At 44.7% G+C, this 16436-nt stretch overlaps 1 protein-coding gene across 1 annotated transcript in view; it reads left to right on the forward strand.

Annotated features, from left to right (window-relative positions):
• LOC126191133 (nucleolar protein dao-5) overlaps window positions 1–14609 on the forward strand; it is a 73611-nt gene extending 59002 nt beyond the window's left edge. The window contains exons 4-5 of the mRNA XM_049931883.1: window positions 62–151; window positions 12088–14609. Coding sequence (XP_049787840.1) covers window positions 62–151; window positions 12088–13907 — 1910 coding nt within the window. The 3' untranslated portion in view covers window positions 13908–14609. The remainder of the gene's footprint in view (window positions 1–61; window positions 152–12087) is intronic.
• Window positions 14610–16436: the final 1827 nt, after the last annotated feature.

A 16436-nucleotide genomic window follows, 5' to 3' on the forward strand; every position in this document is an offset into this window, starting at 1 on the left:
ACGATAAAATAAAAATTTAGACATTATGTCAGATATGAAATTAATTTGTACTTTTTTTCAGGATGCGGCCGTATCCAGTACCTGCAAGGTGATTCTATGTTGGTGACCATGAGCTTTGCCGATCGGGTCCTACACAACACAACAATCTCAGGTAAGCTACTCAAAATGAAGTACTCATCTGCAGTACCGCCAATGTGCTGGACTGTGTGGTTGCACTTCTACTATGAGACAGTATTTACAACAGCTTATCTTTACATGTACTTCTTAGTAACGGCTGATGATACCAGGTTTGTAGTTTTTACATAACTATGGTATCAACATGTTGTCGTATCTACATCCATACTCCGCAAGTCACCTGCACGGTGTGTGGTGGAGGGTACCTTGAGTACCTCTATCGGTTCTCCCTTCTATTCCAGTCTCGTATTGTTCGTGGAAAGAAAGATAGTCGGTTTGCCTCTGTGTGGGCGCTAATCTCTCTGATTTTATCCTCATGGTCTCTTCGCGAGATATACGTAGGAGGGAGCAATATACTGCTTGACTCCTCGGTGAAGGTATGTTCTCGAAACTTCAACAAAAGCGCGTACCGAGCTACTGAGCGTCTGTCCTGCAGAGTCTTCCACTGGAGTTTATCTATCATCTCCGTAAAGCTTTCGCGATTACTAAATGATCCAGTAACTAAGCGCGCTGCTCTCCGTTGGATCTTCTCTATCTCTTCTATCAACCCTATCTGGTACGGATCCCACACTGGTGAGCAATACTCAAGCAGTGGCGAACAAGTGTACTGTAACCTACTTCCTTTGTTTTCGGATTGAATTTCCTTAGGATTCATCCAATGAACCTCAGTCTGGCATCTGCTTTACCGACGATCAACGTTATACGATCATTCCATTTTAAATCACTCCTAATGCCTACTCCCAGCTAATTTATGGAATTAACTGCTTCAGTTGCTGACCTGCTATATTGTAGCTAAATGATAAGGGATCTGTCTTTCTATGTATTCGCAGCACATTACACTTGTCTACATTGAGATTCAATTGCCATTCCCTGCACCATGCGTTACTTTGCTGCAGATCCTCCTGCATTTCAGTACAATTTCCCATTGTTACAACCTCTCGATATACCATAGCATCATCCGCAAAAAGCCTCAGTGTACTTCCGATTTTATCCACAAGGTCATTTATGTATATTGTGAATAGCAACGGTCCTACGACACTCCCCTGTGGCACACCTGAAATCACTCTTACTTCAGAAGAATTCTCTCCGTTGAGAATGACTTGCTGCGTCCGTAAAGCGTTTCACACGGTGCTCCACTGTGGACTGTTAACGAAGGTACGAGTATACGGAGAAGATTCCCAGATATGTGAATGGCACCGAGGCTTCTTCAGTAATAGAACCCAGTACGTTGTCCTCGACGGCGAGTGGTCATCAGAGACAAGGGTATTGTCAGGACTGCCGAAGAGAAGTGTGAAAGGACCACTCTTGTTCTCTATATACATAAATGATCTGACGGACAGGGTACGCACTACGCAGCAACCTGTACTGTTTGCTGATCACTCTATAGTATAGGGGACAGTGTCGTAGTTGAGCGACTGCTGAAGGCTACAGGTTGACTCAGAGTTTCTGTTTGGTGTAATGTTTTGTAAATGTAGAGAAATGTAAGCTAATGCAGGTGACTAGGAAAAACAATCCTGTAATGTTCGAATACAGCATTATTAAATATCGAGGCGTAACAAACTATATGAAACAGAACAAGCGTATAATGACGGTAGTGAGGAAGACGAATGGTCGACTCGGAGTGTTTTACGAAAGTGTAGCTTGTCTACGAGGGTATTCCCAAAAGTAAGGTCTCCTATTTTTTTTATAAGTGCAGAACTCTGTTTGTGTGGCAGTTGGTCACACTGTTATGAAGAGTGCTTCACGCGCTGTGTGTAAATATGCGCACGCGCGCTGAGGCGCTCAGTCTTGGCTTAGCAGCCGATGAGAATGGAGGTTCCCGTCGAAGTTACCGCCAAGTGCGAGTTACGCGTAGTTATTCGGAACGCAAAGAGCACTGCGCCGATTGAAATCCATCGCCAATTGACGGAAGTGTATGGTGAGTCGTGCATGGATGTCAAAAATGTTCGTAAGTGGTGTAGATAGTTTGCAGCTGGTCGGACTGAAATTCACGACGAACAAAGGAGCGGGAGACCGTTAATTTCTGAGGAGACGGTGTTGAAGGTTGAGCAAAGCATGCGTGAAGATCGGCGGATCACACTGGATGATCTCTGCACGTTGGTTCATGAGGTTTCCCAAAGCACGGCTCACAGAATTTTAACGGAGCTATTGAACTACCGGAAGGTGTGCGCAAGATGGGTGCCACGCATGCTGACTGAGGAACACATGCGACAACGAGTTGATGCTTCCCCCGCATTTCTTCACTGCCTTGCAGCCGAACAGGACACTTTCTGGACTCAATTGTCACGGGTGACGAAACCTCGGCATACCACTTTACACCTGAGACCAAGCAACAATCACGCCAGTGGCGGCATCCTTCTTCGCCAAAGCCGCGGAAATTCAAACAAACACAGTCTGCCGGTAAAGTCGTGACAACCGTTCTTTGGGATCGGAAGGGCTATTGTTGGTCGACTTTATGCCCACTGGGACCACAATTAACGCTGACAGGTACTGTGAGACTCTGAAAAAATTCAAACGGGCAATTCAAAACCGGAGAAGAGGAATGTTGAGTAAGGTCGTACACATTCTCCATGACAACGCTCTCCCACACATCGCTCGGCAAACCGTAGCTTTCCTGCAACAGTTCCAGTGGAACATACTCACCCACCCACCCCATAGTCCTGACTTGGCGCCCAGTGACTATCACCAGTTCCCTAGGTTAAAAGAACATTTGGCCGGAAAGCGATTCAGCTCCGACGACGAGGTGAAAGAAGAGGTTCATAACTTTCTGAACAGCATGGCGGCGACCTGGTATGACATGGGCATACAAAAACTGCCACAGCGTCTACAAAAATGCATCGACAAAAATGGTGATTATGTCGAAAAATAGCTAAATATTCAAGATGTAAACTGATGTAAACCACTGTAGAAATAAACAGGCCTATGTACTTATAAAAAAATATGAGACCTTACTTTTGGGATTACCCTCGCACAAAGGAGCCCTCGCACAGAATTCTTGTGCGACCCATTCTTGAGTACTGCTCGACTGTTTGGGATCTCTTCCAGGTCGGATTGAAGGAAGACAACGAAGCAGTTCATAAACGTGCTGCTATATTTGTTACCGGTAGGTTTAATCAACATGCGAGTGTTACGGAGATGATTCGCGATCTCTCTCTTGGAAAGAACGCTCTCGGAATGTCAACAGCAAACACCTCGGTGATAAATACACTCCTGGAAATGGAAAAAAGAACACATTGACACCGGTGTGTCAGACCCACCATACTTGCTCCCGACACTCCGAGAGGGCTGTACAAGCAATGATCACACGCACGGCACAGCGGACACACCAGGAATCGCGGTGTTGGCCGTCGAATGGCGCTAGCTGCGCAGCATTTGTGCACCGCCGCCGTCAGTGTCAGCCAGTTTGCCATGGCATACGGAGCTCCATCGCAGTCTTTAACACTGGTAGCATGCCGCGACAGCGTGGACGTGAACCGTATGTGCAGTTGATGGACGTTGAGCGAGGGCGTATAGTGGGCATGCGGGAGGCCGGGTGGACGTACCGCCGAATTGCTCAACACGTGGGGCGTGAGGTCTCCACAGTACATCGATGTTGTCGCCAGTGGTCGGCGGAAGGTGCACGTGCCCGTCGACCTGGGACCGGACCGCAGCGACGCACGGATGCACGCCAAGACCGTAGGATCCTACGCAGTGCCGTAGGGGACTGCACCGCCACTTCCCAGCAAATTAGGGACACTGTTGCTCCTGGGGTATCGGCGAGGACAATTCGCAACCGTCTCCATGAAGCTGGGCTACGGTCCCGCACACCGTTAGGCCGTCTTCCGCTCACGCCCCAACATCATGCAGCCCGGCTCCAGTGGTGTCGCGACAGGCGTGAATGGAGGGACGAATGGAGATGTGTCGTCTTCAGCGATGAGAGTCGCTTCTGCCTTAGTGCCAATGATGGTCGTATGCGTGTTTGGCGCCGTGCAGGTGAGCGCCACAATCAAGACTGCATACGACCGAGGCACACAGGGCCAACACCCGGCATCATGGTGTGGGGAGCGATCTCCTACACTGGCCGTACACCACTGGTGATCGTCGAGGGGACACTGAATAGTGCACAGTACATCCAAACCGTCATCGAACCCATCGTTCTACCATTCCTAGACCGGCAAGGGAACTTGCTGTTCCAACAGGACAATGCACGTCCGCATGTATCCCGTGCCACCCAACGTGCTCTAGAAGGTGTAAGTCAACTACCCTGGCCAGCAAGATCTCCGGATCTGTCCCCCATTGAGCATGTTTGGGACTGGATGAAGCGTCGTCTCACGCGGTCTGCACGTCCAGCACGAACGCTAGTCCAACTGAGGCGCCAGGTGGAAATGGCATGGCAAGCCGTTCCACAGGACTACATCCAGCATCTCTACGATCGTCTCCATGGGAGAATAGCAGCCTGCATTGCTGCGAAAGGTGGATATACACTGTACTAGTGCCGACATTGTGCATGCTCTGTTGCCTGTGTCTATGTGCCTGTGGTTCTGTCAATGTGATCATGTGATGTATCTGACCCCAGGAATGTGTCAATAAAGTTTCCCCTTCCTGGGACAATGAATTCACGGTGTTCTTATTTCAATTTCCAGGAGTGTAGCTTGTAGGACCAGCCAGTGGAGGTTGTTGAGGATTTCCGTAGGGCTCTCTCACGTACTGAACGACTCCGTGTCAAAACGCGTCTACCTTCGCTGGATATTCGCTTCCTCTTCTATTAATCCAACATGGTAACGGTCTTATACTAACGACCAACATTCGAGAATAGATCTTAGAAGCGGTTTGCTACTCATTTCTCTTGTGAATGAATTGCGTTTCCTGAAGATTCTCCCAAAGTATATCAGCGTGGCATTTGCTTTTTCTACCGTTTGTTTTATGTGATCGATATCAGGTCGCTCCAGACGGTTAATTGTAGGTATTGTACGGCTTCTTCCGTTTCCAGTTGCAGGCATTACAGACAACAACATCGTCTGCGAACAACGTCACGGGGCTTCCGACGTTATCGACTACGTTACTTTAAAATACTGTAAACAGTAACGGCCATATGACACTCCATCGAGGTACTCCCGAAATCACCTGCTCACTGGTCGACTCCATCACTTTAACAAAATGTGCCGACTTCTGTCTGCAAGGGAATACTGAATACAGTCACAAATCTGTTCTGTTATTCAGCAAGCTCGTATTTTGTTCATTCAATGACAGTTTGAAATTGTGTGTAATGTCTTCCGGAAGCAAGGAGCATGGCGTTGCTCAGTACTGTCAGGGGCGAACAGGCCAAGTTGGGGCATCCCATCTTTTTGAAGCAAAATTTCAAGTTAAACCATAATGAAAATTTATTCATAATTGGTGTACAGCGTCACAAGGAAGACGCCGCCAGTTCAGAGGTCTTGAAACAGGGGGGCTGAGAGGAAGCCATCAGGGAGAGAAGAGTAGGTCTATCTGTTTAGTTCAGGAGCCAGCAGAGAAGAGAGCATCGCCTTGATGGCTACGTCTCTTCGCTGATTGCCCCAAGGTATCAGGTCATACAACCCTCATACAGTATTGACTCCCTCTGAGCGGAGCGCGGAAATTGCGGCATCATGCACTCAGCATTTTTATCCATGAGTTGCTGAATGGTATTCACGTGGATCGCTCTTGGCGTGGCCGTGTTGGGTAGCCAAAACAAGCTGGTTTCGAATAGGGCTTCTACGTTAACTGAAGCTGAATGACAGACATTAAAAATATGTTTTTTTCGCTACCACAGTTCTTTCTGAACTAGTGGCCCTGTGCAACTCAACCTGGTCACCGTTGTTTCCCGTGCCAGGATCTCGTAGAGGAACAGAGCGAACTATCCTAGAATAAAGACTTTCACGACCGGATGTCTCACCTACCAGCAAATATTTAGGGTTGTATGGTGGTAGTCTATGAAACTTCGCCGTTCCTAACATTTCGTCCACAGCTACGCTGGACATATCCAGAAATGCTCGTGAGTCCTTCTTGGATGTTTTAGTTATGAGACAGATCGATGGAACATCGGAAAACGAAGGTTTTCAGAAAATGACGCATACGAATAGATTTTTATGAAGCCAAGAGAATTAGCATGTCGAAAAACGTCGACGCGGAATTAAAACATCTGAAGCAGGTTTTAGAGAAAAATGACTGTTAAGGAGAAGAAATAAACACAGCTCTACGTCCAAATAACAATAGTCCGAACGGTAACTATAAAGCACAACTATGGTAGAAAACAGTTTCTCTATTTTTTTTATTAAAAATGTAACTGACGAGATTGGGATGGTTTTAGAAAAAGCATGACATCAAACTAGTTTTTAGACGAAGAAGGAAAATCCGCCGAGCACACAGATCTCTAAAGGATAAACGCGCTCTTCTGTCGACGTAGGTGTTATTTAAAATTCTGTGTACGTGCGTTGAGGCACAACAGTGTGTTTTCGAATGTTCTGCCGAGTTGTTGTTTCCATTTCATGCACAACACTTCGACCACCAACCCACACGCCTTCTTCAGGTGCTATGGGTTTCGCTGTAGTGTGGCGCACTGCCTCGACTAAAATCAGAACGTCCGGAAGCAAACTATTAATCAACCGCGTCGGGAAAACCTAAGAGATCATTTGGTAAGGTAAGCATTAGAGATAACAAGATAAGCAAGCCCTAGGAGAAAGTGGAAGAATTAGCTGTAGCAGAGCATGCTCTTAAGTAGGAAATTACTAACTGAAGTTTTCCGAAACCAAAATTTTATGTACAATGATGAACTACTGTTCAGGGCTATAGTGATATATATACCGAAATACGAGGGCTATCCACAAAGTACATTACGTTTTGGAATTAAAAATAAATGAAGCATTGGAAATTTTTTTATTATATGCAGATGAAAGCCACACTTAAATACTACTTTTCTACATAGTTTCCATTTAAATTAAGGCACTTATCGTAACGATGGACGAGCTTGGAAATTCCTTCGTCGTAAAATTCGGCCGCCTGCGCCTTCAACCACGTGGTTACCTCTTCTTTTGGGACAGAAAAGGTGTGATTTTTGTGAATTTTCTGGAAAGAGGCACTACAATAAACTCTCAAAGGTATTGCCAAACTCTGCACAACCTCAGAAGAGCAATACAAAACAAGCGCAGGGGAAAGTTGGGCTCAAAGATCTTGCTGACTCACGACAACGCCCGGGCCCACACGGCAAATGCCACTCGTGAAGTTCTCGAATCTTTTAAGTGGGAGTTGTTTCCTCATCCGCCGTACAGTCCCGACCTGGCACCGAGCGACTTCCACTTATTCCCAGCAATGAAGAAGTGGTTGGCTATGCAGCGTTTTGATGACGACGCACAGCTTCAAGAAGAGGTAACCATGTGGTTGAAGGCGCAGGCGGCCGAATTTTACGACGAAGGAATTTCCAAGCTCGTCCATCGCTACGATAAGTGCCTTCATTTAAATGGAAACTATGTAGAAAAGTAGTATTTAAGTGTGGCTATTATCTGTATATAATTAAAAATTTCCAATACTTTATTTATTTTTAATTCCAAAACGTAATGTACTTTGTGGATAGCCCTCGTATATAGGATTCGGCAAAAAGGCCTCCTGTATTTCGAAAAGTAGTTACAAACAAACAAACAAAGATACAAAGAAAATACATTTATTTGCGAACAACAAATACTACGCCATTTTACATTAGGTGGTTTTAAAAATTACTTTCGGTAAATGACACCCTCCACTGTTGACACACTGAGGAAGCCTTTACCGGAAGTTGTCCTTAGCGTGTGATTTCCGGTGGAACGGCAGTGATTGCCTGGATGCTGCTTCTAAAGAATTTCCTAACACACAACTCAGCTAATTTCAAAATCTCTCTCGCTTAGTCCTTTGGCAACCATTATTTCGATGGGTGCATGTGAAGATCTCTGTGCAGCATTGCTCTTACACTCCTATCGGTCAACCCCAGGGCAGCTGCATTTTTAAGTCCTGTGCGCTTTGGAAATCGCTGGACGGACGCTCTCACACGAGCCACATTTTCCGGCGTCGTTATAGTGCGGAGCCCGCTAGCAGATTTTATTTGCAGTAGCCTAATGTTCTAAAGTCTGATAACCAAACTCGAACAGTTTTTATATTGGAAAGGGAATCACGCCGGCCGAGTTCGAACCGAATGCGAAATTCGCGCTGTGTAATAATCAAAGAACCACCATTACAAATACGCTCCTTCACAACAAACGCACGAAGTCAACCTAGCCAAGTCATTGCGCCTACTGTATGGCATGTATACCGATATCGATCGATACCCCCTACACAACAGTATCATCACCAGAGCTCACACTGTGGCCTCTGGAAATACGATAGGTCTTTTTGCCGTGCCCTGTACAAACATAGGGATATTGTCAGAGAAAAGAAGCCATGAAACAGTAGCTCCACAGGTTCGATGAATGAATAATATGTTTGACGATGGACAGTTCTATAATTCAGTTTTATCTTTGCCAGTGACGTATAAATGTTAAACACACCCCTTTTCCTCAGTATCCATAAGTATGTAGCTCTGCGACGCCCGGCCAGTCAATCGGAAAGACTCAACGGAACCACGAGCACGTCTGAAGATGTCCAGCGCCGCTGTGGACGAAACGTTAGGAGCGGAAAAGTGTCAAGGACCACGACCATACAACCCGCGAAATTTACCAGCAGCTAAGATCGAGCTGTATTTTTCGCATTACATCTGTTGATGGAATCCACGTTGACACAGCTGCTATGTATATATTTAAAGGGCAGTGTCCTGACTGACTTTCGCATCATTGCTCAGCTCAAACAAATAATGACAGAAGCTTGATATTTGGAGTGTTTGTAGATCTTGTACTGTTGGCGCCGTTTAAGAAGCTATTTTTCGAAATCACACCCGTAGTAGGAGGAGGGAGATGAGACTTTTTTTTTTAAATCTGCCCCCATTAAGTCAATTTTCAAGCTAAAACTACGAAAATCAGTATTGGTTTCTCGGTCAGAAACAAAGAAATATAAATATTTCAGAATTTTTGAAATTTAACCTCGTAGCGGGTAAAATAGTGGGTGACTTTTTAAAAAATAAATCAATATTATGGAACTACTGAAATATTTTTAAAGCCACATGTATGAAAATCAGTGTTTCAATTCTCGGCTACAAATAGGAAATACGTGTTTCAGCGTTTTTTTGGAATTCGTCCCCTGAAGGGTGAGACGATGCTGGCTTTATATTATCCTTCCCACTCCTAAGTTCTTTTTAGGTGATTAAACTTCGTGCTTAAGCACAAAATTTTCCTAGACAGGCCATACATTGTAAGCACGTGATGTCTTCCCCATATCATGACCAACGAATACTTCATAAATGTTAAGACAGTCGAACTAAGTACGTTCTGCACAGGATAACATACACGCTCTTTTCCTCAGCTGTACCTTTCTTTTACTTCACTTTACTAGTAAATTCAAGGTCAGGAGTTAGGTTCGCGTCTTGTCCCAACAAGTAGCCGTCACACAGTTTATGCGCAGGCGCAAGGTATTGTGTCCGCCTAGGCGGGCCTCATGACGCTACGGTCAGTTCCAGTACAGCACTCGTGGCTGCCGCATCGCGGTCGCGAAGTGGGGCCGAGGCAGTTTTGATTTTGATTTACTTTCATTCCAATTGATCCTTAGTGAGGAGGTCCTCCAGGATGTAGAACATGTCAGAAAAACAACAATAGATGACAAATATTTACAACTCAACCAAATAAGCTAATGTACCATTCCGCAGGTCCCAAGTGAAATGATCGTCATTTTTTAATGAACACTATATGAAAGAATCAGTTTACAAATACTAATGCACTGAATTTAAAATAAAAAAGTTTATTTATTTATAAGGTAATAATCGTGTAATACAACTACTATAATACTTATTTACAATGAGCACATTACTGCACTGAAATGGTGCGGAAGTTACATTGTACTTACACACACACACACATACACTTATTTACAATGAACACATTACTGCACTGAAATTGTGCAGAAGTTACATTGTACTTATATGTATACACACACAAATGAATTGGTTCTACTGAGAAATTCATCAATGGAGTAGAAGGAGATGGCCACCAATAAATCCTTTAGGCTTCTCCTAAACTGAATTTCATTGGTTGTTATGCTTTTTATGGCTGCTGGCAAGTTATTGAAAATGTGTGTTCCTGAATAATGCACACCTGTTTGTACAAGACTAAGTGACTTTAAATCCTTGTGAAGATTATTCTTATTTCTAGTATTGATTCCATGAATTGAGCTGTTGGTTTGAAAAAGTGATATATTTTTAATGACAAATTTCATTAAATAATAAATATATTAGGAAGCAGTAGTTAGTATCCCTAGTTCCCTAAACAGGCTTATGCAGGATGTTCTTGAGTTCACACCACATATAACTCTTACTGCGCGTTTTTTTGCCCGGAAAACTTTAGCTTGGCTTAATGAATTACCCCAAAAAATAATCCCATATGACATTATGGAATGAAAGTAAGCATAGTATGCCAGCTTTTTCATTTTATATCCCCTAGTCTGACACAATTCGCATTGTAAATAGAGATTTGTTAAGACGCTTCAGCAGTTCTGTGGTGTGTTTTTCCCAGTTGATTTTATTATCAAGCTGTAATCCCAAGAATTTAACACTGTCCACTTCTTCTATCTGCTTGTCATCATATGTTGGGCATATACTCGTGGGACACCCCTTACAAGTCCTGAACTGCATGTAGTGTGTTTTTTCAAAGTTTAGTGACAAGCAATTGGCTAGCAACCAGTGATTAATGTCCACAAATATTTTATTAGCTGATCTTTCTAAGACTATACTTGATTTGCTATTTATTGCAATGTTTGTATCATCGACAAATAAAGCGAACTTGGCATCTGGTAATGTTACTGATGAAAGGTCATTGATATAAAGGAGAAAAAGTAAGGGCCCCAAAATGGAGCCTTGTGGGACCCCACGTGTAATTAGTTTCCAGCTGGATGATGCCTGATAGCTTGATACATGTCTCTTTCCTAATAAGACCCTTTGTTTCCTGCCAGAGATACAAGATTTGAACAATTTGGCAGCATTTCCTGTTACACTATAATATTCTAATTTACTTAAAAGGATATTGTGATTTACACAGTCAAATGCCTTTGACAGATCACAAAATATACCAGTTGCCTGCAAGTTTTTATCTAATGCATTAAGCACATTTTCACTGTAAGTGTAGATAGCCTTCTCAATATCAGAACCCTTCAGATAAGTTTTTACAGTCTGACGATAATGTATGGAATTGTAGTTTTAGCTTGACGATGTCCACTATGGACAAACGGTAGTTATTTTTATTCTGAAGAAGGTTGGGTCATTCCGACTGAAACGTAGGTAAATGTAGGTAAACTTTGCAACTGAGGCTGTTGGTTTTTAAAATTAAAATTAAGATGAAATGTTTTATGAAAGTATGTCACTACAAATACATTTTTAAAGCTAATCTATGAAAACTGGAATTTGGCTTCTCGGTTGGAAATAATAAAAAATACGTGTTTGACTCTTTTTGGTAATTCAACCCGGAGGGGCAGGGGGGAGGGGGTAAAATACGGATGAAAGTGTTCATTTTAATATTTTATTAAGCAAGCTTTTTTCAGACTAAATCTATAAATATTTGCATTTGGTTTATTTGCCTTGGATGTTGGACTCTAGCTACCAGAATTCCTTTTTGGTTATAAGTACTTTTGTAAAATTACTATGGTACTATGGTATCAATTAGCGTGAAAAGGTCAGAAGGTTTTGCAACATAAAAATTCGGTTGCAGAAGAACAAAAATACAAAAATTTATTGAGACCACAGAGTGTACGTTAGCGAAGCAGCGGTCCCTAAGCTAGTATTGAGGTAATGGTTTTTGTTGTCTCCTGCGGCAGGGCGGCGTCCCAAGCCGGTGTGCATGCCGCTGCCGGGAGGCGTGTCGCGCTTCTGCGGGCGCGTGTACGGCGTACAGCGCGACGGGGACCAGCAGTTCCGCGCCTGCCTCGGCCTGGAGCTGCGCACGCTCGAGGACCTGGAGGCGGCCGTGCGCGTCTCCTGCTTCCGCTTCGCGCAGCAGGGCCTCTCGCTGGAGCCCGCGCCGCCTCTGCCGCCGCTCCAGCAGGACAACGACGACGACGACGACGACGACGATGACGACGACGACGACGACGACGACGACTATGCACTGGACGACGATGACGACGACGACGATGACATAGCGCTCGACGACGATGACGACGACGACGACGACGACGATGACGATGACGACGACGTTTCTGAGAACGACGTATCCCCCGACTACACAGGTTTCAGCGTCTTAGGCGACGACCTCCTCGGACTGTTCGCCGGCGGCGGAAGCGGAGGCGCCAGCAAGAAGAAGCCCGCTCCAGTCAACACTGCCGTTGCCCCCGGCAAGAACAAGAGGAAGCCGGCGGTGGCGCCTGCCCGGCCCACAAAGACGGCAACGACACCCAGACCCGTACGCAAGGGCGCCGCCTCCTCCGCGATTTCACCACCGAAGGCGACGTCCGGAGCGCCTGCCAAACCGGTCAAAGCCACCAGACCGAAGCCACCGAAGTCCAGACCGGCCGTTCCGAAGCGCCCGGCGACCCGCCGCAACACTACCGCGTCTACAACTCCGCGCGCGAAGCCGACGAGACCGTCGACTACTCCGCTCCCTCCCACATCGGCCACTGCCGCACAGAAGGTGGTGACGTGGTCGAGCGTCGCAGGAACGGGCAACGACCAGATTGCGTCGTCGACCGCGGCGACGGACAACGCCGCGGAGGAGGCGGAAGCTGTTACGGCGACCGTTACCAGTATCAGCGTGGTACAGGTCGTCACCAGCGCCCCGACGCAGGTTAACGCAGCTGGGAAAAGGCCTGCGTCGGAGAAACCGGTAACGGCTGCAGCAGCACCCCCCAAGGCGCCTACCACCCACGAAACTGTCGAAGCGTCACCCGCGACAGAGAGCTCAGAGGAAGATGTGGAAGATGAAGAAGAGGAAGAGGCTGGCGAATCTTCTGACACACCAGACGAACAGGATGAAGAGTATGATGATGATGATGACGATGATGACGAAGAGGATGACGAGGAAAATGAGGAAGAGGTTGCGGAAGAAGGGAATGAAGAACAGGAAGAAGGGGGTGATAGTGGAGATGATAAGAATGAAGAAGAAGAAGAGGAGGAGAAGAACGAAGTGACGACACAGCCGCCAGCATACTCGAAGCCTGCAGATCCTCTAGGAGAGGCCAGTTCCGAAATGGAAGCCGCTGGGGATGATAAACAAGAAGGAACAGCCAGTGCAGAGATGACTATGTTCCCAGATTCGGAGGAAACGTGGAACACGACTGACAATCCCGCTGAAGATCTTATGATGATCGACAGAAATGTGCACCAAGGAGGCAACAAGAAGAAGCAGCCGACAGACAGTAGCAATAGCGTACCCGACGGAGAGGATGACGACGAGGAGGCCGAAGAAGATGACGATGACGAAGACGACGACGATGACAATGACGATGACGAAGACGAGTTGAGCGACAGTGGCGAGGACCTGGACGACGAAGACGACGACTACGGACTGCGGGTGGAGGACAGCGACGAGGAGCCAGGTGCGGACGATGAAGACGACGACGAACTGAGGGGCAGCAAAGTGCCCCCAGTCCCGGCGCTGAGGAGTGGCCGCACTCACCGGCGCATGCGCCTCAGGCGGTGACCCGGCTAGCAGTCGGACCTGTTTCTTCGCTCTGGGGCATCGGGAAATGCGTCTCACGTGCTGACTGCACTGCTCCACTGACATACTCTGGACTCCGGTGACCTCATTTCTTCGATGCTTGGAATGAGTACTGACAGAAACGGCAGTCAGTTCCGAAAAGAATACCCCTGGATTTTTGCAGTTTATCCATTTACACGATGACCTAACACTCGATTCATAAAACCTCTCATTCGTTATCTTATCACAGATGCCAAAGATTAGGACTTTTTGTCTGGCCAATCCAGACACTTAGATCTATATTTTCTAATCTTTTTGAGCCGCACACAGATGCCTTTATTTAGTCAAGTCAGAAAGGGATATTGGTGATGGTGATAATGGTGTTACGGGAAGGATTACCTTACGCTTTGTCTTTGACTTCTGGTGTAATGGACTGCAACGAACAATTTCACTCCGCACGTTCTTAGTCCTTCAAACACATGATCTTATGTTACTAAGGCCAACTGCATTTCATCAGTCACAAGTAACAAGGATTCCTGCTGACTTTTTCCTGTTTTTCAGACACGAAAATCGTCCATATTTTGGAAAACATTCGAAATGTAACCACTCAAGTGTAACCATTCTTTATTTTTTTTCTACCATGACAGTGTTTTCGACTCAGTATGCACTTTTACACGTGAATTTTAAATTTAAGGTTTCTGTTGTTCTGGGAAATCAAAATAGTATTGCGTATGTAATATGTTATTTATTTATTTATTTACATATTTATTTATTTATTTATTTACTTATTGTACTTCACTAGTTATTAAATACATTATTAAACGAGTGTGGAGCCTTAAATAAACTCGTGTTATAAAATTAAAGAAAAAAACATAATGAAGTTCTTCATCAGAGCCTTTAAATTTTACTTTCAACTCGATTTGCTCAGTGTAACACCGACTAGAGTCTGCGGCGCTTCTTTTTCCTATCTCTTAGTGGATTGTCTAAGACTACTGACTAAGTTCAGAGAGAACTTACGATACATGATGACAAGATCCTGTTGGTGGAACTGCAAACAACGTGAAGAAACAAACTTATTTTGAATAAGGAGTTAACAAAGCACAAGATCTACTTCTTCCTGGTATGTCTAAAATATTTATAGCATTGTATTTTAAGACTCTATTATATGAGATTCAGTTCTATGTCGTAAAGAAAGGAAGAATGTCTAGTCGACATTATGAGAGACGCAGCGTAAAGTCAATGGGAGAAGAATACTGGTAGAAATAGTGGCACTGTTTATGCTTCGCCTGACGTTATTTAGCAAACAACAGAGAATATACATCGCAATGACCGAACAAGTATTTTAATCCCAGTAATACAACGAATGAATCTAGCAAAATGGCCACAGAACCAGTGTGTTCTGTAGTACTTCGGAGGTTAATACACAGACCGTATCCACATAAATTTTTCCAGAATAGAAAATCTAGAAAAGCAAATACACCGTAAGACAAAAAAGAAAAAGAAAACTTACGACGCATTTCTGTTTTCTTCCAACTACTGGACACGATTTTTTTGTTCGGGGATCTACGGTAGATTATAGTTAAAAGAGGGGCTAACCAGCAGCAAATTTAGTATGTTCGGATTCATTTAGAGAAGTTATTGTGACTATTATAATTTTCACAAAAGTTATTGGATGTTTCCTTTCAATCGAGCATGGAGTTCGATATTCATATGAGGGAGGAATCAATTTTCTTTAAAGAAATTTCTGCCACTTGGTTGTTAACTGTTGATTTATTTACAAAATCATGATTTGCCTTTATACCCACTCTCAAATGCATGCTGAATGTTAAAATATATCTGACCTGTTTATGACGTATCATCGTCAAAAAATCATATTTATCGTCTTGTAGACCAGTCGTCGTGTTAAAGGATAAGATTACATATCGAAGACACATAATTTGGCTGACATTGTGCGCAGTGAAAACTCATTAACACACAGTATGACGTGTTCAACAGCTAACATGTTCCTGTGACCTGCATTCGTCACTTCTGTTCATCAACTCACAACACACAAGCTTGGCGGCTATAGAGATCCTGATCATCCAGCAAAGGTTGTACAGTATGAGAAAGGTCCTACGATTGAAAACTATTAGTCATTTCGAACTTCCAGACTTGTGAACTCTATTGCACTAGGAGATTCCCGTGTGAGTGTATATCCTCTGGCTTCTACAATGTGTACCACGGATGGAGATATTGAATTTTTGGTAACGTAGCGTAGGAATATCCATGAAGTGAGCATCCAGAGGCACATGAAAGAATCATTGTTGACAATATGCACAGACTCCGAAGGCGCGTGACCACGGTAGGGCTTCAAGATTTGCCCGACAATGACCAGCAGTTTTTGAATGTCTTTACATGGCAAGTACAGACAGATCTCATTCAAACATTTCATTCATTTTGTGCACGCAGTTCATACACATACGAACTGTTTGCAGTGGATCCCTGGAAGGAACTTGTTTTATATGCCTGAAGAGTTACATACAATGGCATTTC

Source organism: Schistocerca cancellata, chromosome 6 (assembly GCF_023864275.1).
Source record: "Schistocerca cancellata isolate TAMUIC-IGC-003103 chromosome 6, iqSchCanc2.1, whole genome shotgun sequence".
Taxonomy (NCBI): domain Eukaryota; kingdom Metazoa; phylum Arthropoda; class Insecta; order Orthoptera; family Acrididae; genus Schistocerca; species Schistocerca cancellata.